General features: G+C 40.8%; 1 protein-coding gene and 1 pseudogene across 5 annotated transcripts in view; one reads left to right on the forward strand and one right to left on the reverse strand.

Moving 5' to 3' along the window:
* Col19a1 (collagen type XIX alpha 1 chain) overlaps positions 1–23,203 on the forward strand; it is a 329,361-nt gene that overhangs the window by 220,831 nt on the left and 85,327 nt on the right. For all 5 annotated transcript variants that reach the window (XM_037199723.1, XM_037199720.1, XM_037199721.1 and 2 more), the window contains one exon: positions 15,833–15,886. In XM_037199723.1, the coding sequence (XP_037055618.1) occupies positions 15,833–15,886 (54 nt within the window). The remainder of the gene's footprint in view (positions 1–15,832; positions 15,887–23,203) is intronic.
* LOC114692314 lies at positions 8,956–10,450 on the reverse strand (annotated as a pseudogene).

Below are 23,203 nucleotides of genomic sequence, written 5' to 3' on the forward strand. Positions count from 1 at the left end.
AGAGGCCAGACAAGAAGGTTGGAGACACAGCTGTTCCCAAGGTGTGGCTTTTGTTGGTGGGGATTTTTTGGGGACACCACTGGATACAAACAGTTATTTTCACACATCCCCATGCTTGCTGGTTTTCATGTGCCCTGGTTTTTATCACCTTATACTGGATCATTGATGCTGCTTCCGTGGGTGGCAAGGACTTGAAAGATTCCTGCTGCTCCTTATATTGCAGGAAGCTGACAAATAGCATTTTTCTTTTTTTCGGGACATACTGCAGAGAGATGAGTATGGGACATTTTGTGGATGGGTAAGCAGAATGGCAGTATTAGCGGGGGGAATCATTTATATTTCCTAACATTCATGCCATGAGTATCAGTCAAAAAGTACTGTCAATAATACAATGAGACTTAGATGAATTAGCTTGATCTCTGGGGAAACATCCACCTTCCAAAATGATGCTTCCCTGACTTGGAGTGTAAAGGGTTAAAAATGTTTGCAATTCACAGCATAATTTAGAAAATCTGTTTTCATGAAATGGATTAATTATACTCATTGAAAAGCATTCACTGTCACAGCCTCATCCTCCCACTCCTGCTCCAAAATGACAAGTGAAACCAGGGACTGTGCAATTTTGGAAAACAATCAGGTCACATATTGAGTAGTCTGCTTATTCATACAACCATGAACTGCCTATGCTTGAGTTCCCTCAATTACACAGCTCAGTATGCAGGCCAGAAGCAGACAAGCCCAGCGCAAGTGAGCACTTTCCTAGAATACACAGAGGAACAAGTTTGAAAAATGTCCAAAGTGGCAGACGGGAAAAATTCTCATTCAAGATCCAGAAGCTGCCTCTTCCACAATCCCTCACCTGTTAACCACACAGCTTCTCAATCTCAGAACCAGGGCACTGGCAATACCTCAGACCAAAACCCTTAAGAGCTATGGATCTTTAAAGGTAGGGTATAAATATATGCCACGGTGGGGCAAAGCAGCTGAGACAAGAGAATGTGAGGGGTACAGTACTGAGCATCATGGGTAACAGTACTCAAGATAGTAGGGCACAGTACTTAACACCATGGATCACAGCACTGAGGGCTACAGTACTGAACATCATGAATCAGTAATGAAGATGGTGGGTCAAAGTACTTAACATCATGGATCACAGTACTGAACATCATGCATCACAGTACTGATTATCATGTGTCACAGTACTACTCAGAAGTTCCAGAAACTCACCTGAAATGAGCATGTGGCTGCTGTAAATTTTGTTTAACTTTTATAGGGGAAATCTCTCCCGAATGTTGAAACCAAAGTATTCAGCTGCATCACTTGATCAGTCTCCTCGGTGCTGATGTACCCACCTCTCCTCAAGGACAGACCACAGCGGCTCTGCTGTGTTCTCATTGGGAGGATATTTCTTTCTCCCTGTGTGACAGCTTCACAACTAATCTTCTCTGCGGTTTCATGCTCACAGGAGTTTGAGATCAAAATCCTCCCCAGGTGATTTTACTTCATTTGGTTACGGAGTCTCTCTTCTGCCTCCTTTGCAAACTGCTCTCTCTCCTCTTCTCTTACCATGGTGTAAACGCCGAGGCTTCCTACCCCTCGTCGGTGTTAGCCTCAGAAGCTCGGTTAGCTGCTGACCGGGGTCAAGGTCTTCCTACCTTGTCCTCTGCATCTGCCCTCTTTGCTGCCTTGTCTTGTCTTTCTAAGTCCTCCGTGATCTCGTTGTCCCCGTGTTCTTTCCTTTCTCCTCACTCTCTAAATCTTTTCTGGCAATTTTCCCTCCATCTCTTCTTCTCACAGAAGTCTTTGAGATGCTACGCCAGATTTCAGAGCTGTCCCTGTGTGGCCCTCCTTGATCCTGTATCATATGGAGAGGTCCTGTCCTCTTTTACAGCAGAATGACCCGATCTGGATATTTTTTTTAACTGCCTTTAGAAGATGGTTTTTGAGATTTTATTCTCCTGTCAGTTTAGGGAAAAGAGTTAAAAGGTTAAAGCTGTGGGCTCAGACAGCACCTGGGTTGAAACCGGATTCTCCCTCACTGGCTGCCCCTGAGTAAGTTATTCGATACAATGCCACATGTAAAAGGAGAGTGTAGTTGGAAGTTTTCCTGTGTCCTGCCCGGTCCCGCAGCTGCTCAGACCCAATTAAACACACAGAGGCTTATAATACTTACAAACTGTATGGCCTATGGCAGGCCTCTTGCTAGCTAGCTCTTACATTTTAAATTAACCTATTTCTATTCATCTATATTTTGCCACATGTTTCCTGGTTTTACCTGTGTGCCATTGCATGCTGCTCTCTGCACAGTGGGATGGTGTCTCTGTCCAGACCCCAACTTTCTCTTTCCTGTATCTCACCTTTCCTGCCTGCCTCTAAGTTGCCTTGCCATAGGTAAAGCAGTTTATTTATTAACCAATGGGAACAAAATATATTCACAGCATACAGAAAGACATCCACCAGCAGGAGAGTATCCCTCGCTCGGTTGCTGAAACAGTTAATGCCATAATAAAAGTACACCTATATTGTGGTTATTAATGTGTCCTCTCCACAACTGACATTTTCAGCATTGGAAGGTGGTGACTTGGAGGGATAATTAAACCAAAGCTGCACCATAGCTTTGCTTTCAAAGTCTTAGTCAAATCTAAATCTGTTAGCCTTTGACCTCATTAACAGGATTAAGGCAATTTATAAATGAAGCCTTCCCGGCATGCGGCTAGCTCACTATCATGGCCTTCTGCCAAGTGAGGATACAATAAGAAGATCCTCATCAGATCAGAGGTCAGAACCTTAATGTTAGAGCCACTTACTTCCTCCCCCCCCCACCACCACAGCCTCAAGAATTATGGGAAAATAAATCTATTGTTTATAAGCCACCCTGTCTCGGGTATTCTGCTACAGCAGCACAAACAGCTGAAATGAGCTATCACAGTTATCATTCTCACGAGTAATTGTTAGGACTTACTAATATTGTTGTTACAATTGCCTTCGTTTTATCATCCCCTGCCTTGTTATTGTTTTTGTCTGTCCTGGGATTTACCCCTGGATCTACTAACATATTCTGGACAAAGGGGCTGGCAGATGCTTGCTTTTTGACATCTAATCAGGAGCATCTGCTAACAGCCTTTTCTATTTGCTTTGCTTTGCTCCTTTGTACCTTCCTCTATTCAAATCATTATAAAGAAACTTGGTCCAAGATCGTTGGTATAAATACACACCTGGAAACCTTGTTAAATCAGATCTTCAATGAGAACCAAAATACCTAAAGAAAACACCTCAGATTTCCTGTCAAAGCCCTTCCGGTTGTCTTTCTTTGTCTCCGTGTGGATCTTCTCTCAGAACCCAACTTCTGGATGTATTCTTGTCTGAGTTCCCACCTCTGATGATGGAAGGTAACCTTAAGACTTGGCTCCAAAGAAGTGACTCCTTTCCATGGAGCCCAGCATCAGAAAGGGAGAAGCTCTACCTAAGGATGGCGCAATCGCGTGATTTTAGAGTTCCTGTACCTTTTACTGAACCACTTCCCTCTCTTGGTACTGGCTTCTCCTGTTTCTCTTCCTAGTTAGTGTTCTCCGTTCCCTTGGTGTGGATAACTACATAAAGAATAATTCATATGAGCATATTAGAATGGAATGCACTGCATACTTGATTCTGGCATTGTTTAATTGTGTAGTTTGGAGGGGGGGAAAAGCACTTGGTTTTCCCATCCTCCAAGTGAGGAATATAAAAGTACCTGCTTCACTAAGCTATCACAAGCTCAGATTAGATTATTGTCTTTGCAATCACACCATTCTGCAATCCTAGAAAATATAAGGGAGCAGATACTTACAGGATTACCATGAACTATGAAATATGAATCTTTAGAATTGCATCGTCCAAGAATATTTGCATCTGAGATGCTGGTAAAACCTAATACCAACTAAATAAGGATTATTTGTGGAGCTGTAACATAAACCAGAGAGTAGGTCGAATGCATGAGTAAAAAGACTCCTCCCATCAGCCATCAAATATGGCTTAATATGAAGTATCTGGCCACATACCTAGGATGTTCCAATAGAATCCCAAATATGAACACTCAGTGAGTCTTCTGATTCCAGAAATCCTGTCTTGATATTTGAGTTTCTGGGATTTATTTTTTGGTACTTGTTGTTGTTTTGTTTTGTTTCAGGAAGAGTTGTTGTTTGTTGCTGGCATGTGTGTGTTGTGTGTGTGTGTGTGTGTGTGTGTGTGTGTGTGCATACACATGAGCATGTGAAGCCTGGTGTGTATACATATGCATGCTTGCATTCACATGCACAAACATGCATAGATGTAGGAGAGAAAGCCAATGTCAGCATCCCCTCTCTCACTATAATTCAAATGGTTTATTGAAAGTTACAACTATTCAATTTACAGAATTAAATCTCAAGAGACACTGGAAAAACCCATTGAGAGCAAATATTAAGACAAATGAAAGGGTCTATGTTTCATTTTTATATTTATTTAATTTTATGTGTATTTTTGAGTGCCTACACGTAGGTATGTGTACCATGTGTATACCTGGTGCCTACAGAGGTCAAAGAGGGTATTGGATCCCTGGGAACTGGACTTATAGATGGATGTAAAAAACACCATGTGGGTACTGGGAACCAAACCCAGGTCCTCTCTGGAAGAACAGCAAGTGCTCTTTCCTGAACCATCTCTTTAGCCACAGGGATCTGTTTCCTAAAAACAAAACAATGCTTTCTCAAATTGTTTCTCTCTAAGGAGCCTTATTGATTTTTTCCTCAGAGTTACAGTACAATCTCATTTATATATATATATATATATATATATATATATATATATATATATTATTTCTAGTCAAATTCCCACACATGAACTCTTCTCTACTTGGCCAATGTTACCTACAGCTTTGCCTCCAATTGACATGCCAAGTTCTCAGATTAATCTCAATCTGTGGGGCCTGTCTCCTACGAATCCAGAAGCAGCAAGCTCTCTGCTCTTTGTGTGACTATCTATAAATGAAGCCAAAGGAACAAGGGGGAAGTAAGCTTTTCCCATGAACATTTTCTTGTAAAAGCAATGATTTATTGAATTCAGACACTATCTGGTACTGGGAATGTGTGGGGAGAACATATATTGGAAAGCTTCCCTATGTCACAACTGGTGTTATATGCTGAATTTCAATAGTAGTTGGAATTCTGTCCTCAAGGAGTTTTCATCTTAGCAGACAACAGATGAATACATGAGCCACTGTACTCAGTGTAAATGGACTGTATTAAGTCATGTACAACGTGTCATAAGTGGAAACACATATGAGAGAAAAGTCCATTTTAACGTTAGCATTTCCAGTCATTGTCGCTATTCCTATGTCTGAGATCTTGTGACTTCCAAATGAAATTTGTAATTATCTGGGGAAAAGTAATTACTGTTCTGCCTTTCTCACTAGTCATTTGAACAGTGGAAATGATCCTTGGAATAAGAACCCAAAAAACTGACCAATACTAAGCTTCCCATTTGATCTTAAAGTAAAGTTAATTTTGCAGAGTATTTTTAGCACAAATTTCTTCACAGAAGTTTCTGGTATTTCAAAGGTCATTATTGAAGTTACTTAGAAATCCACAAGGCCAGAGATAGTTGTGTATTACTCAGAATACATATTTATGAGTCCTGGGAAGACCTCCTTATACTAATAGGACATTGAAGGGCTATGGTACATTGAGATAAGTGGCATTGAGATAGTTCAAGGATGCTGTCAGCAAAGCTATGAGGCAGAAAAGAGTGGGGTTTTTTTTTTTAAACAGAGATAAGAATGCTTCACAAGCAAGGATCAGTGAATGCGCAGAGGTTGAGGAGCCACTGAGATCTTGACTCAATGTTCAGGATGGGCTAAATCTGCATCATTCAGATGTGCAAACAGAGTTCATGATTTAAAAAAAAAATAGTGGGGGGACACACAAGACGATATTCCTTTGTGCTGTATATTCTAGGTGAACTTGCTGCAAAGTGAGAGTGTAGCTAAGCCACTAAGAAAGTCTGAAACTTAACAGTAGATTCACCCTACCTTTCAAACTTCAAGAATGTGCAGCCCAAACTGAAATCTACTGAAAAGCTGAGAACAACAGTTCTTCACTTCACACTATGATAGTGTGATATGCTATCTGTGATAACTGGGTGATAGACATCATGGTATTTCTACTTTTCATATCCAGCAAGAATTTAGCCAAAGACTCCCTAAATGCCACTAAAACTGTTCGTACTGAGAGTGCGAACTTCCCAAATTGAGTATCGCTTTTATTCCCTGTATCAACCAGGCATGGTTCTTTGCAACCTCAGCATCTCTACTCATGCTAGGTTGATAGACCTCTCAAATCAGTGTGCATCAGTGCAGTTGAGTTCCAGGCAGGTGTGCTTCCCTGGAGTTCATTAGCCGTTCAAAGCTGCTGTACAATTGTGTACTGCTCACATTAACTCTAATGTTTTTTTTTTTTTTTTTTTTTTTTTTTGGTTTTTCGAGACAGGGTTTCTCTGTGTAGCTTTGCGCCTCTCCTGGAACTCACTTGGTAGCCCAGGCTGGCCTCGAACTCACAGAGATCCACCTGGCTCTGCCTCCCATGTGCTGGGATTAAAGGCGTGCGCCACCACCGCCCGGCGACTCTAATGTCTTTACCTTCCAGTGCTAGCCAAGTAACAAATCAGAGCTACACACACACACACACACACACACACACACACACACACACACACAAAAGACATTTTATAGCTCTGAATCTACTTTAGTCATGTTGTCAGTCTCTGTTGTGAGCAGGATACTCTGATATTCTTTCTATACTAAGCTATATTCAGTTTAGCTAGAACTCGTAAGTAGATTAACCAATGGTGGGATGCCCTCTGTGACCATCCCCTCCTCTTCACTGAGTGTGACTTGTCTCTCTCAGTGTCTTCTCAATTGGTTCTTAAACACAAGTCTGAAAGAGAAAATGACCTTTCAAATGCCCTGGAGCTCATGTTGCCTGGAGACTTGTCACCATAGGTTTTTAACTTCTCCTTTCTCAGAATTGATTGATGCACTATAGGACTGGGGGCACTTGCTAAACTTGAAACAATTGATTCCTTGAGTCTTCTCCAGCTATCTTGCAAGCTAGAAGAGAAGCTAGGGAAAATAGCACATTTCTTGGTGACGTGGTTATAGGAATGCCTTTCAGTTCTAAGACCACAAGGTCTATATTGTTTTTTCTAACTGTACACTGAGCTACTCTTGGCACATAGATAGTTGGAGTTTACCCATGGTCATCATCTTCTGCTTCATTTGAAGTTGTTCTTTTCTGAATGTTTCAAAACAATCAAGTGAGTCTTCTTTACACTGGCTGAAGTCGGTGTCCATGTACTCTTCCCTGTCTGTGCCAGTGTTTGCTTTCAGACTCAGCCTGGTTCCTCAGCTGTCTGGGAGAGCTTATTTAAAGCACTGCTGCACCAGTGGACTGTCAACAATAAATCTCTATTATATTAGTCCTTGAATTTATGGCACCCAGAGTACGACACTGACTAAGAAGTTCGAAGGAAAATGTCACCATAAATGCCCATCATCTGATTAAGTAGTAGAGCTTAACACTTCAGATCAAACCCACTTGGAACACTATTTTGTAATATGGCATTTTATGACAAGAAGATGTGAAAATATGGATGTCACTTTTGTAGATGTGTTGATCACCTGGGTATCTGAATAATTGTTTTCACTTTCCTATCGGCTTGTGGCTCTTTAAGGTGGGCTGTATTCTTGCTACTGTTTTAGAGGGAACAGCCACACTGAGCCACCTATATTTTTCTACTATACTCCCAAGAGGAAGTTCAACAAGATCAGGATTCTAGATCCAGAATATACTCTGTGTCTATGGAGTACAGCTGTATTCATTGGGGAGATAACTGTCTACAATAAAGCATACCCAGTTATCTCCTATCAGCGCCATCTTGTTTTGGTCTTCTGTGGGCACTGCCTTGTTTACCCTACTGCTTGATTTTTCCCTGCCTTCTGAAGCCCCTCCCTACACACACACACACACACACACACACACACACACACACACACACACAGCTTGTGTTGTTCAGACACCTTTTCTCCCAACATGCAATAGGAAGCATTTTTGACTACAGTTGTATTCTGAAACGTGCAGGCGTATGCTTTCCTATCAAGGATGGAAAGAATGCATGAAGGTGGATGTGAGAGGCAAGAAACAAATAATTCCCAAAGATCTAATGATTAAAAAAAAATAAACAAATAGGACTTTCCCTTAAGTGAGCAATAGGGTTATATCTAAAAGCAAAGCACTTCCATCCTCCCACCCTGCCAGCAGAGCTGGCTAATCAGAAGTGATAACTACCAGTTTTGTTGTTTGGGAAGTAAACCATGGAGAGTCATCATCTTGTGTTCTCTAGTGCAACACTTGATTTAAAAAAATATGATAGTAGTTACTACAAGTGTGATTTGAGATAGAGAGCAGCCCTCTGTATTCACTATAGCTATTGAAGTTTTAGGGCAAAAAGACAACAGAAATAAAGGATATGAATAATAAAGGAGGAAGTCATAAAAATCTATGTGTGCGTGATGTGATCTATATAGTAAAAGGCCCCCAAAGACTTGGGAAAATTCTTGAAACGGGTATACATTTCATCAAAGTAGTAGGATACAAACTCAACATACAAAATCAGTCTCTTGTTTACCAAGAACAAGCATGTTGAGAAAGAACTCAGAAAAAAAAAAGGCACAGTCATAACAGCCTCAAAGAATACAAAATATCAAGGAATAAATTTAATCAAGGAAGTAAAGGCCCTCTATAATTAAAGTTTTGAAATGCTGAAGAAAGAAACTGAAGAAGGACCCGTGTTCTAGTTTCCCGGCATCCTCAGCTCTGGACTCTCCACCGCAACTGAAATTAGGCCTTCACCAATAGCCTCCTGGCCTCTCAGGCACTATGACCCTGCCTCACGGTGCTACATCTCAGCTTCTCACCATTATCCCTCTGATTCTGCAGCTTTCACATGATCAAAAACAGTACCATGTGACTGGTTCATAGTGCCCAGTTAGGCTTGCCAGCTAGGAAATGCTGCGTTAGCCTCCGGTGGACCAGCGCTTGTATGTTGCCCCTGAGGAAGGAAACATACAATCTTTCCAGAAGATTCCGCCTTACTGATGCTGGTCTTTTATTACTCACCATGGGTTTTTAAGCTCCAGATGCCAGCATTGATTATCCCAGAGAAGCAAAGCAAAGGTTTCACTTCCACAGGTTCCGCTCCTGCCCTCCGGAGGGAATAATAAAATTCCTTTATTTGAAAAACTATTGAACCTCAGAGATCAGTTAAAAATCCACTGCTGGAATAGGGACTCTTTGTAAACTGCCGTCCCCTCTCTACACACAGCTGTGAGATGGAAAAGCATTTGGTCCAAAGGCAGCAAATCCGTGTTTTCCAGGCCTGAATTCAGCTCCCACAGCTCCAGTGTCTCCGTTCATCTAGATTTTGTTTCTTCTTTGCATTGACATTTTTGCAGACCCAGGTCATGCCATCCTGGACGGCCTTGCCTGTGAAAGCTGAGCAGGACTGAATATCCTGACTTGGTCCAGGAGGGTGTGTAGGTTCAGCCCTTCGAAGTCTCAGAGGCAGGCCAGGGCTGCTGTGAGCAGATCCAGCTTGTTAGCAAAGATGGGCACTGGCACACAACTTAGCTTTTCTTCCTACAGTGATTCCGTTAGTTCCTGGTCTGTCTCTTAGAATCTTTGTCTGTCTGCACTGTCAATTACGTATACAAGAATACCGGTATTTTCAAAAGAACTCCACCAGCATGGTCTGGTATTCTGCTGTTGGCCAACATCCCATGCATTCAGTTTAAAACCTTGTGACTACTTTTTGATGTTAGAACCCTGTGTGTGATGTGGCTGGTGTCTTCAGATGCAAGATGCTTCAGCCGAGTCATCTTGCCAGCATTATCCAAGCCCAGGAGAAGGATTCGCACCTCCTGGACTGCTATACCTTTCAATTTGTGCAAAATAGAGAGCAAGCCCATCCTCAAACCCGAGTCCCTCTTCATCTGCCTCCCCCTCTCCCTCCCCCTCCTCCTTCTTTTCCTCTCCCTCCTCCTCCCTTCCCCATTATCAGGGGTAACTTCCACAGATTCGTAATCCAACTCTTTAAGGGACTCTCAAAGTTCCTTCTAAAATGCACAAAGCCAGGCTTTCACTGACCGAGTGCTCTCGACATTATCTCCTAAGCTCCCACAATAACAGCCTATTAAGCTCTGGTCACTCACTGTCTTTTCTAGCCCAAAGTTTCAAGTGTCACCACAATCCAAAGGCAAAAGGAAAAGAAAAAACAAAGTACATGGTTAGGTTTATCACATCAACATTTCACATTCCTGATAGCAGTTTCTGTTCTAATTTGTTTTCTGTTGCTGTGATAAACACCATGACCAAAGCAACTTGTGGAGACATGTATTTGTCCTACAGGTTACAGTCCATCAGCAGCAGAAACCAAAACAAGAACGTAGAGGCAGGAACTAAGACAGACAGTGGAGGAAAACTGTGTACTGACTTGCTTCCCCTGTCTTGCTAGGCTACCTTTCTCTCATAGCGCAGGCCCACCTGTCTAAGGATAGTAGTGCTCACAGGGGGCCAATTACCCTTACACGAGTTTATAATTAAGACAATCCCTATAGACATGTCCACAGGCCAATCTGATAAAGTCAGTTGCTCAGTTGAGAGTCCCTCTTCCCAGATGTGTTAGATTGACAACCAACAATTAGCCATCACAAGCTCCCATACTCACAAATCAACAGAAATAATATTATGAAGATGTCTATATTACCAAAAATAATCTATACACTGAATGAAATTCCTATTGAAATTGCAGTAAAATTCTACAGAGAAATAAAAACAGAAAAAAAATTCTAAAATTCATATAGAGCCATAAAATATTAGTCAAAAGAATCTGAAGAAGAAAGAGCAAAACTGGAAGTATCATAACATCTGGCTTCATGTCAGTTACATAGACCTAGAGAGCCATATCAAGAAAATCAACGTAAGTTGGTGTTTACCTTTCTACTCAGAGTGTGCACAGTACCTTCCAGTACCATGAACACTGGTTAGTAGAGGCAAAGGCACCAGATCAACTTCTCCACATTCAGTGAATTATGTAGATGTGTTCATCAGCAGTACGGCCTTAGCATCAGCTTGTGGAGAGCAACTGAGCCTTGGCAAATAGCCTGAGTTCTCCAATGGAGTTTCACTGGGTGTGCAAACCATCTTAAGGGAAGACCCCATGGCCAACAGTAGATGGACAACACAAAACAAGCTCACTCATAGTTCTGGAGACGTTTTTTGTTTCCTATTGCTCTGTTTGAGAATTTTTTACCTTACTGATCTTTTGCTTGGATATTATGGTTTCCGATTGGGGGTTTTATTCGCATGTGTGTATATGTTTCTCCTGCCTTGTCTTTGTTTTGGTGATGGTGTTGTCTGTTTAGTTGGTTGATTTTATTCTGGGTTTTGTTTTGTTTTTATTTTTGTTTTCCTTTGCCCATTTGCTGTCTTTTTGTTGTTGTTGTATTTTTTTATTTTATAATTTAATTTAATTTTAACATATCAGCCACGGATTCCCTTGTCCTCTCCCCTCCCGACCGCACCCCCTTCCCCGAGCCTTCCCCCCCAGCCCACCCCCCATTCCCATCTCCTCCAGGGCAAAGACTCCCCTGGGGAGTTCAACCTGGTAGATTCAGTTCAGGCAGGTCCTTCCCCTCCTCCCAGGCTGAGCTAAGTGTCCCTCCATAAGCCCCAGGTTCCAAACAGCCAGCTCATGCACTGAGGACAGGTCCCGGTCCCACTTCCTGGATGCCTCCTAAACAGATCAAGCTAATCAACTGTCTCACTTATCCAGAGGGCCTGATCCAGTTGGGGGCTCCTCAGCTATTGGTTCATAGTTCATGTGTTTCCATTCATTTGGCTATTTGTCCCTGTACTTTTTCCAACCTTGGTCTCAAAAATTCTTGCTCATACAAACCCTACTCTTTCTTGCCAATTGGACTCCTGGAGCTCCACCTGGGGCCTGGCCATGGATCTCTGCACCTGGTTTCCTAATCATCAGGGAAATGCAAATCAAAACGACTCTGAGATACCACCTTACACCTGTCAGAATGGCTAAGATCAAAAACACTGAAGACAGCTTATGCTGGAGAGGATGTGGAGAAAAGGGAATTCTCCTCCACTGCTGGTGGAAATGCAAGCTTGTACAACCACTTTGGAAATCAATATGGTGCTTTCTCAGAAAATTGGGAATCAATCTTCCCCAAGACCCAGCTATACCACTCTTGGGCATATACCCAAGGAATGCTCAATAATACCACAAGGGCACTTGCTCAGCTATGTTCATATCAGCATTGTTTGTAATAACTAGAACCTGGAAACAACCTCGATGCCCTTCAACTGAAGAATGGATAAATAAAATGTGGTACATATACACAATGGAATACTGCTTTCTAAACAAAAAAAGAAGGCATGGATTTAGAATGGTGGAGAGGTGGGGAGGATCTGGGAGGAGATAAAGGAGGGGAACAGTGATCAGAATACATAGTATGAAAATAAACTTTATTATTTTAAATTTTTTTAAATAAAAAGCAAATCAACACAGTCTCAACAAAAGAAAAGAAAAAGCAGACATAGAGTCATGGACTAGACAGAGACTTCTAATTTTGGACACACATGACAAAAACATGCATTGAAGGAATGACAGTCTCTTCAACTAATGGCGTTGGAGAAACTGGATATCCATATATAAAGATTGAAACTGGAGAGATTTCTGTCTCATTCACAACCTGTACAAAAATCCAAATATATCTAATTCAAAGACATGAATGTAAGACCCTAAACTCTGAAATAGTCAAGGAGAAAACACATCGAGATACAGGCTTCTCAGGAAGTAGTGCCAGCAACAGCCATGTTCAAAATCTAAAAGCCCTTGTATATCAAAAGAAGCAACGAACAGAGTGAAGAGGCAGCCTATAGAATGGGAGGAAAAGAACTCAACAAATTCAACACCAAAAAAAAAAATCAAACTACCCAACCCAACCAATAAACAAGCTAATGAAGTGAGCGGCCAGTTCCTAAAAAAATTGAAGCACAAATTGACAAAAAATATATGTTCAACATTCTTGGTCATTGAGGAAATGAAAACTACATTGAGATTCTACTTTATCAAAATTAGAATGGCTACAATTAAGAAAGGAAGTGACAGCAAATTCTAGACATGAAGAAAGGAATTTCTGTACAGTACTAGTTGGGATGTGAGTGAGTCCAGCCACTATGGAAATTACTACAGAGGTTCCTCAAAACATAAAAATCTATCGGCCTTATAACCCAGCTATACCACATATGGGCATATACCCAAAGAAATGTTGAGTTAATATGTCACAGAGAGACTTTAGCATATCATTTTTATTAAAGCACTATTCATAACAGCCAAGTTGTGAAATCTTCCTTGATATCCATCAGTAGATAAAAAAGGAAAGAAAATGTTTATGTGTATACGATGGAGTTTTATTCAGCCATAAAGAATTAAATTTAGTTACTTAGTAGAAAGTGAATGCAAATTAAAATTATCATTTTAAGCAAAATAAGTCAGAATCAGAAAAACAAATATCACATGATTTCTCTCATTTTTGGATCCTAGATTTTATATAGATGCTTAAATACACACACACACACAAACACACACACACACACAAACACACACACACACACACACACACACACACACACAATGAAAACAGAAGGTACAAGGATAAGACCAACAGGGAGAGACAGAGTGAGGTGGAGGGGTTGGGATACTGGACCGTAAATATGATCGAAGTGCATGATATACTTGAAAGAAGCTGTTCTTCTGAAACATGGCACTATGTGTAATGAATCAATTGAAACAGAAAAAAAAGATAAGAGTAGGTCAAAGATGACTTTAATTTTAGCCCTCCCTGATGACAGTGATTTGAGTTTGAGCCAATTAACAATACCTCCTCTTTCTTTATCTTCGAATCATAAGTAGTGATGGCACATTCATTGTGGTGCCATTGCAAGGATTTAATGAGTTAATCCATACAGAACTCTGCTATAATAAATGGAGCACAATTAGCACCATATAAATTTGGGATGCTATTATTTGATTGATCCTTAGACTCTATTCAAGAGACAATATTTTTAATTGTTCTACTGTACTTAGAAGCCATCATAATTAATGGTCATACTTGGAAGAAGGCATATGAAGCTAAATTAATTCACCTTATCACAGTTATTGCATATAAAGGGTCTTATCATGAACACACAGACTGAATACTTGACACCTAGACTCCTTAGTGCTTTAACTGATGTTGATGCTACCACCCATGGTGTCCAAAATTCCTCCTTGCCTTATATATACTTTCAGAAAGATCAATATGTATGGAATATCTTGTCTCCTGTGTTTGAAGAATAAGTTATTAACTTGCATGGTTTTGACTAAAAAGTCCACAACCACCCTCAATTCAATGGTTGCATTCCTCTTTATTTCATCATATATTTCAGAATATTTTACACAAGGCTGGATGATAGAAAAGTATATGATATCATGAGAATTCTTTTTTGACATTAGCTCATTTTTTTTTACATATTTCGGCCACCTAACAGCATTGTCTGTCTTTCTGATCACAGCAAGCTCCATCACTTACAGGTCCCATTACTGTCTCAAGTATCACAGCAACGTGCTCCCAGGCATTCATCACCCCAGCCTCAAGTCCTTTATGTTTGCTGGCACAATGCCAAGATTTCATTTTAAAATAATCTTCAACCACAAGTCATTCATAGGAAACATCTGGTGTAAAAGTTAGCCAACATTAAATATGTCCACACTCCTAAGATGTTAACCTGGATCAGAACATAGACGAGCTATTGTTCCTTAAAATATTTTTCTTCACATTTCAAAACTTAAGTTCTCATTTTAGAAATAATTTTGTGCATCTTGTTTGATAATCTAATTTATCTTCTTAGGTAAAATGCTGGGAACTTTGTCTCTACAGTATTCTCTCTCCTCTTAGATTTTGAGACCTAGATGAAGTATATGCCTCTCCTGTCTGAGATAGCTGAGTCTAAATTGGCTGCATCTCCTACATAAAGTAATGCTAAACTGGGTGTTTCTTATGTTCTCTCCCAAAAATGTAACCCTTACAAATCTTAAGGAACTCATCTCCCACCACCCTTCCTGGTAGCTCTAAAGATGGACGGCTGTCTTACTTATTTTCTATCCAGCCCAAGCTGAACATAATGCCAAGCACATAGTACCAAGATAATAATAACTGTCTTAAAAGTGAGGTTTTACATGTGTGTTGCTGGTCTAAAATGTGTATCCTATTTTAGGATCCATGTGTATCCCATTTCAAACAATTCATAAGAGTAAATCAATAGAAAAAATGTGCTTCTCCACATTTTACATTAACAATATGTGGTAGCATGCATTTCTACAAAGCACTCATCACAACCTGTGAAAAGCACAGAAATAAACCGAAGTCATGACGTCCTTCCTGGAATAGTCTGGTGGGTGGAATCCCTTTTAGTAAAGAGCTTGATAATGGTTAAACTTGTAAACGTTTCCTGTTGCCACTTACATCTGTACTTCTGGTTCCTTTATGACTTAACCTAGAAAAAGAAAAGAACTTTAGGAATCTGATTATATGCTGATATCCATGAAATTTTTTATCATTAGAATATTTGACAAAATAGACTGTGGGTATATTACTTAAAGCACACATTGTTTTGAAAAATGTGTTTGTCTTTGTTTTCTCATGCAGGGACCTCCTGGGTTACAAGGACTGCAACAGACTTTTGGTGGATATTTCAACAAGGTACAGCTTCTTTAGTCCCACAACTTGTGTGTGTAGAGATTTTTATGTGGTTATATCTTTAGGGGGAAAAGTATTATTCATTCCTAACTATTGGTGGGCTTATGGAGAACCTGTTCCAAGCCCACCTCCAGGGTGATGTAAGAAAATCCACGAAAGTGTCGAGGGCTTAGGAAAAATTCTTATCTATCTGAAGGCTAGACTTTTTTTTATCTGAGGGTAAAAATAAGTTTTAATCTATCTATGACTGGTGAAATAAGGAAACACACATGCTTTCTGATGTTAACCTCTTTTACTTCATCTTTAAAATGCTTTCTGACTCTGTCTTCACACTGCTGCATTCTATACATATAGCTACATATCTTTACATATATACATTTTCACATGGCTATACATCTTTCTTTTACATACATATCTTTTCTATACAGCTTCTTCTCCCTTGCCTCCACACAGTTACAAATCTCCACACAGCCACAGCTAAACATCTCATTTACAAACTCTCTCACCACACAGCTCTTTACACGGTTCCTAGGCACAGCTCTTCCATGTAGCAGCAGCTCATTCACACAGCTCTCTCTCTCTCTCACACACACACACACTCACTCACACACACCCACACACACACACACACTTCTACATTATTCACTCATTCTTTACTCACTCACTCTTTCACCCACTTACACTTCTCTCATGCTGCTTCTTCATCTCTCACCCAGTACACACACACACACACACACACACACACACACACACACACACACACACACTTCACTCATATTCTAACGCAACTCTCGCATAGCTCTACACAGTCGTCTCTCTCCACACCATCACCGCTCCACAGCCAAACTCCAGACAATTATAAGTTACATTTTCAGGGCCTTACCCATTCTCAAGACACAGGATAAGTCACATTATTTCTCTTAGACTAATAATGTCACATTGACCCACGCACATAGCTCTAAATTGGTGAGGAGTCCCAGACATTAAACAATTGGCTGAACCTTGAGCCATGCAGAAAGGATACATGCAGAAAGAGAGCTACTGCAAGGGGTCAATCTAGTGTAAAGAGCCTGGCCTTGATTTAGCAATGAACAACACCTGGGAATTAGTCTTTGCGTCTATTCTGTAGGGACAGCTTAGTCTGTTTTTGGACTAGTTCTAAGGTTTTTGCAAAATGTGCAAAAGGCTGTCTTTTTGACTAAGAATACAGTTACTTTCCTGTGTCAGTAAAGAATATTCTGGTATTATTTCTATACACCAGGATTACACAGCTTTAACAGAAATCATAACCTGACCATGCACATCTATAAGTGTGCCCAAAGATGTAAAACACACCACCAAAGGGCTGTGGAAAGCACCCACAGCTGTCTTATCAGGAGGCATAGCAGTAGCACCTGAGAAAGTTACAGACAGAAAACAACCAGTTTCCACAGCAAGTGATCCCATGGCTTTGCCAAATGGGGCTCCCCATCAGGGAGTTATAGGTCTGGTGGGTCAACTTGTCAAACACTAGTTGTCACCTGCTGTATACTCCCACAGCCCTCAGTACCTAACATCTCAGACCTTAAGACATATGCTCAAAAATCTCCCCATACTGAATACCTTGTTTCCAAATTTGAATTTTTTAAAAGTTCCTAAAGATATTATAAACCAAGGGTTTGTTTTTATAAACTTTAAAGCAATAGTTCAAAGTTTGATAATGAAGAGCCTAAACAAATTATTTGTTATATGAAGCTCTGGGCCACACCACAACTGCATTTCTCAAAACCAAGGCCTCAGGCTCATGTCCACATCCCATAGATCAAGAGTGAGAGCCTCCCCAGGGATGGATAGGAAGAGCTTGTAACTTCCTTGATATCTTTTTCACCACAGCTGGAATAAAAAAGTATTCCCATGGAAGTATCAGCATGGCAAGACTAGCTCCTGATCATACCAAAAAATGGTGTGATAACCACACAGAGATAGGGATGAACTCATTGGTGGGTTCATCTTTCAAGAACTGCATATAGGGTCTGATCACACTGGGAAACCTATAGAGTGATATTTTGTCCTTCATTGCCCCAAATGACAGCAATTGGGGTCCCTTCAGCAGCTACCAGCTCATCATTGATACCTTGTACCACAGAAAAAGTGTTTTTGTTTTGTTGTCTGGAGTTTGTTTCCTATAAATTTCTGTAACTAATATTGCAACTTTATAGCTGAAGTTTTTCTGTGTCCTACCTGGCCTGTGGTCAAGACAAATCTCTCTCACCTGCCTGTCCTCTCAGACCCAAATAAACACACACAGGCTAATATTATTTTTAAACTATGGCCATGGCAGGCTTCTTGCTATCTAGATCTTACATCTTAAGTTAGCCTGTTTCTATTAATCTATAAGTTGCCATGCAGCTGTGGCTTGCCAGTCTGCTGGCATGTTGTTCCTTTGGTGGTGGCTGGCGTCTGCTTTTTCCTCTCCTTTCTCTTCCTGTCTATCTTGGATTTTCTGCCTGCCTCTAAGCTGCCTTGCCATAGGCCAAATGGCTTTATTTATCAACCAATCAGAGCATCATATTTTCACAGCATACATAAAGACATTCCCCCATCACATCTTTGTTCACATATTCCAAGAATCAGTGCTCCAAACCAAGTCTTTTCTTATGATTTACTTATATTTCTTTTATGAATGCTTGTGTGTGTGTGTGTGTGTGTGTGTGTGTGTGCGCGTGTGCATGTGTATGTGTGTGCATATAACATGCATGTCTGGTGCCCACATAGGCCAGAAGAAGGTGTCAGATACCTTGTAACCAGAGTTTCAAATGGTTGTGAGCCACACTGTATGGGTTCTGGGAACTGAACCCTGGTCTTCTGCAAGAGCGGCTAGTGCTCTTAACCTCTAAGCCGTCTCTCAAGCTCCCAACCCAAGTCTTGAAGATAGCTGGTTCTCAAAAACATATATTTAGTGCTTTTCAAGGACAAATTGATTAATTTAAAATCTCAGCTCTTTGTTCATCAAATTAAATTCAGTGTAAAAGCCTAGAAAATCCATAATTGGTAAATTTAAAATCAAACATGTAGACACTTCATTGTTCTTGATAAATTTAAGATCATGAATGAATGTCATGTCTTGAATCTTCATATGTGTAGATTTTCCAGGGAGTGCTGTGTTAGGATGGTTATAATGTTTCCTGATTCTTTATTAAATATCTTAAATAAATTGATACTAACTTTTTTTAAACATTAGAAGTTGGCAAGCTTTAAAAATGTAAACTTAAAGGGTATCTAAATTGAATCAGTATAAGGACATTTGTAATGACATCTACTGTTATAAAATAAGACTTACAATAAAAGCTTCAAAATAATGAGAATAAGTTGGGTCTGATGTCACAAGTCAGCTAGAAAAGTTGAAATACCGTACTATATTCCTATCACCATCAGAACAAAATGTACCAAGTTGCTGCTCAGCTACTTAAATATTTGCTAACCCTTGCAAAACTTTCAAGGCTTATGTCTTTACAGGTCTCCCAACACCACTTCTATATATACTTTTTCTTACCGATGAGTCATTTTTTCCCTTAAATGAAAATATATGGAACCTTTGTATTTTAGAGTCTGAAGTTGGAGATGTTAATTTTTAGACTTGAAGGTTATACTTGCTTTAATGGGGACCGAGCACAGCAGCTGAGTGGGGAGTTTTGAGACTTGCACATGGGTACCTGGAACTTAGCTATTGTCTCTCCTAAAAGAACCTCAGTTGTTATCACTGCTAATACAGAAACGAGCTTCACATTAGTTCACATGTGCACAGGATGTGGCTTTGGGGCCGGAAGATAATAGGGTAAATAGAGGAACCAAAGCTTATTTCTCCCCTAAATAATGCAATAGGACCATTTTGATTTTATATTTTTGGTTGTGAGCCTAGCCTTTCACGGCTAAGCCATCTCTCCAGCCCATAGGACCATTTTGAATCAGAAGTGTTTAAGTCTATAGTGATTGATGGGAGACAGCTTACCAAACAATTTATTCTGTTTCCTTAGGAGAGTGGATGAGGCTCCTCACACCAAGATCCCATGAGAATCAATAAGGAAGCCCACCCCCAGGCCCCACTGAATGATATTTTTGTATTGTGGCCATTTCTTCTTCACAAAGCAAAGGGCCGAGTGTGCTGTGATGAGCAAGGTGCATTTTTCACTTGGCACTGCCCCTGACACCCTCATCTGGTTTGGGATAGTTAGGTTGTTGCATTTTGCAGTTTGTTGCATGCCTGATGGTCTGGCTATGACAAATGAGCACAGTGGGGGAGGAGCTGAGATTAAATAATGGACCATGTATTGAGACATATAAAGTGACACTCCAAGGTTAAAACAATCTTCCCTTTTCAATTGGCATTGATTTATGTGATGCCTGCACAGAGCTCTGGACCTCAGCTCTTCCTCTGGCAGCAGCTACAGCCCTTGCACATCCCAGATTCTGCTGAGGCAGCTACCCATGGGAGGATGAGTAGCAAGCACGCTCCTCACACATGTCCCCTCCCTGCTCCAAACTAAAAGACTGATGGTTCCCCCCTTATCCCAGCAGTCTGCACTTGCATTTTGGTCCTCAAGCAGAAGTGATCTATTCCTGTGCATATCCCTGTATCACCCAGAGGAGAAACACGGGCATAAGAAACCTCTCCCTTTGTAGCACAAATCAAAAATAGAAGAAAAAAGAAGAGAGGAAAATGAGAGCAATTCACTGGAGAGTGAAGTCAGTAAGATTACATGTGTGTTCTCGTATGCAATGTTTAAAAAGAGAATACATTTCCCTCGCTATCACAGAAATAATTTTCAGATAGCTGCTCTCATCCTGCTGGGTTTTCTGCAGAACAACATCAACTCCACACACACTTCTCCCCCAAGGAAAGTCTGCTCAGTGCCCAGCCACAGTATTCTTCATTGCCTTCAGCTCTGGTGATTTTATTGCACATTAGATAGGTCCCACCGGCTTTTAAAGGCATGAGCTCCATAGAGGGACATGAAGGGTGGTCTATGCAGACTAAGTACTGAGTGCTGGTGTGGTGTACATCCGACATGTTTTTAAAGATGGACATTGCAGATGCACGGTCATATATATCATCTTGTCCCATCACGAGGCTCAGTTAGAGCTGTTGGAGATTGATGTAATGCCTCCCAGCAACCAATTTGGGGAATTGTTCACTTTCCCAAATAGTTGATCCAAAACAAATGATAGTCAAATAATCTATTTCCCTTCCATGTATCAAAGTATAACTTCACACTGATGTCCACAGACTAGAAAGGACAGAAAGCTCTTGTCCAAAAACAGACATTCAAGGTCTTTTCAAGCACAAATCCAACAAGGATACACAAAGCAAAGGCTTCCTTGGTGGCAACCCTTCTGGCCCCTGAAGATGTAAAAACTAAGCTTTAAGTCCTAATCTCCTGAATTAGTCACTTGTCAATGTGAGAAAAATATCTGAGAGAAGCAGTTAAGGAGAAAAAGGGTTACTGTGGCTCATAGTCAGATGACAGGGACATCATAGCAACAACAACCTGAGGCAGCAGGTCACATTGCAACAGTCTTCAAGAAGCAGCGAGAGATAACTGCTGGTGATCAGCCCACTTTCTCCTTTCTGTTCCGTCTAGAACCCCAGCCCTGCAGGATGGCATTACCCACATTCAGGTTGGGTCTTCCCACCTCCATTTGCCTACTCTAGATTACCCCGACATTCCCAGAGATTCATTTGCATGGTGATTCTTAATCTCATCAAGTTGACAGTCAAGATTAAATACACAGCTTCCTCCAACGTTCCCTCTTCATGGCCAAGATCCACTGGCTTTACGGAACATTGAGGACTTAGGCACTGACATATGAACTTTTGTAACTTGGTTTGATTATAGAGAGGGCTGCAATATTACCTGTGTCCTCCCATCCCTTTTGTGGCCAGCGAAATTTTTTGAAAGTAACTGAGAAGTTGGACTTTGAACCAACGTTAGGTATTCATTCACCCCTGAGAGTGCTGTGCTATTGGTCATCTACTGCATCTGAACTTCCTAGGGGTTGACTCCTGTAGCATCACAAATGGAGCAGCCCAGGCAACAGACATTTACCATCTCTCTGTTCTAGAGAGTGGCAGTCTAAGATAAAGTTGATGGCAGGGTTATGACCCCCCTGACAGCTCTAGGGAGGAATGCATTACAAGCTCCTCTCCTAGCTTCCAGTAGTTCCCCAACCATGCCCACGTGACACCTTCCTTCATGTATGCCTCTGTGTTCTCTTCTTATAAAGACATGGTCATACTAAGGTATCGTTCGTTATCTTTATCACATAACTAGTTACATCTGCCACCATGTTGTCAAATTAAATTCATATTCTGAAGTCCTGGGAGTCAGGCTTCTACATATGAATGAGTGAAGCAGGTTCACAGTCTCAGTCCTTGATGAATAACTTCTATTTTCCTCATGCCTAGGATCTTGCGGTGTATTCCTAAAAGCATTGAGGACTTGAGTGGGTGGCGATGACTCCATGTTTTAGCAGGGAATTCATGTCCTTGGCTTCTTTCTTTAGTTTAGCCACAGGAAACTGCTGACTGTTTACTCTTTGGTAGCTAAAAAAAAAAAAAAAAAAAAAAAAAAAGGCTACCACCTCCTTCTTTCATTTAATCCATACATGTGTACCACAGAGCATCCTTACCAGAAATTCTCTCTTTGAAAGAATCAGAGCAGCCTTGAGTCTTCCTACTGCCTGACCATGGTTCCAAAGTTCTGTGTACCATTTCTCAGATGGGAACAAAGGGACACTGCTCACACCCAGAATTCTTCCGCTGAGCAGACAAATTAGCAAGCCACATACCATGACTGTTAACACTGTATCTCAGTAAGTGTTAATAAATAGGGTCAAAATTGTGAGACTGCAAAGCAGAACTACAGATCTAGAAGCTAGCTTGTCTCTTATTGTTCCTGTAAAACTGGGTAACTGTCTGGTGCCATTAGCTTGGAGAGAGGAGGTAAGGGAATGTTACATGTCATTGAGTAAATGCTACTGAAGGTCAAGTTCGAGACAGCTGTATTATTAACCCAAGAATGGAGAATAGCACCAGGAGCTCCTAGGACCAGGGATTAACAGGATTTCCTGGCCTGGTTACTGAGTAAAACAAGTATGCTGTGTTCTATATACTGCCTTGTTGGTTTTCTAGACTAAAATCATCAGAAAATCAAAATTTGGGAATACCGTTAGAACAGTATGTCTTGGGGCTACAGAGAAATTGTTAGATCCAAACCACCTCAGCTATGGTGCCGTTGGAGTTTGCTGGCGTACACTAGGATGTACCCTCACCAGAAATACTCC

Source organism: Peromyscus leucopus, chromosome 16_21 (genome assembly GCF_004664715.2).
Source record: "Peromyscus leucopus breed LL Stock chromosome 16_21, UCI_PerLeu_2.1, whole genome shotgun sequence".
NCBI lineage: Eukaryota > Metazoa > Chordata > Mammalia > Rodentia > Cricetidae > Peromyscus > Peromyscus leucopus.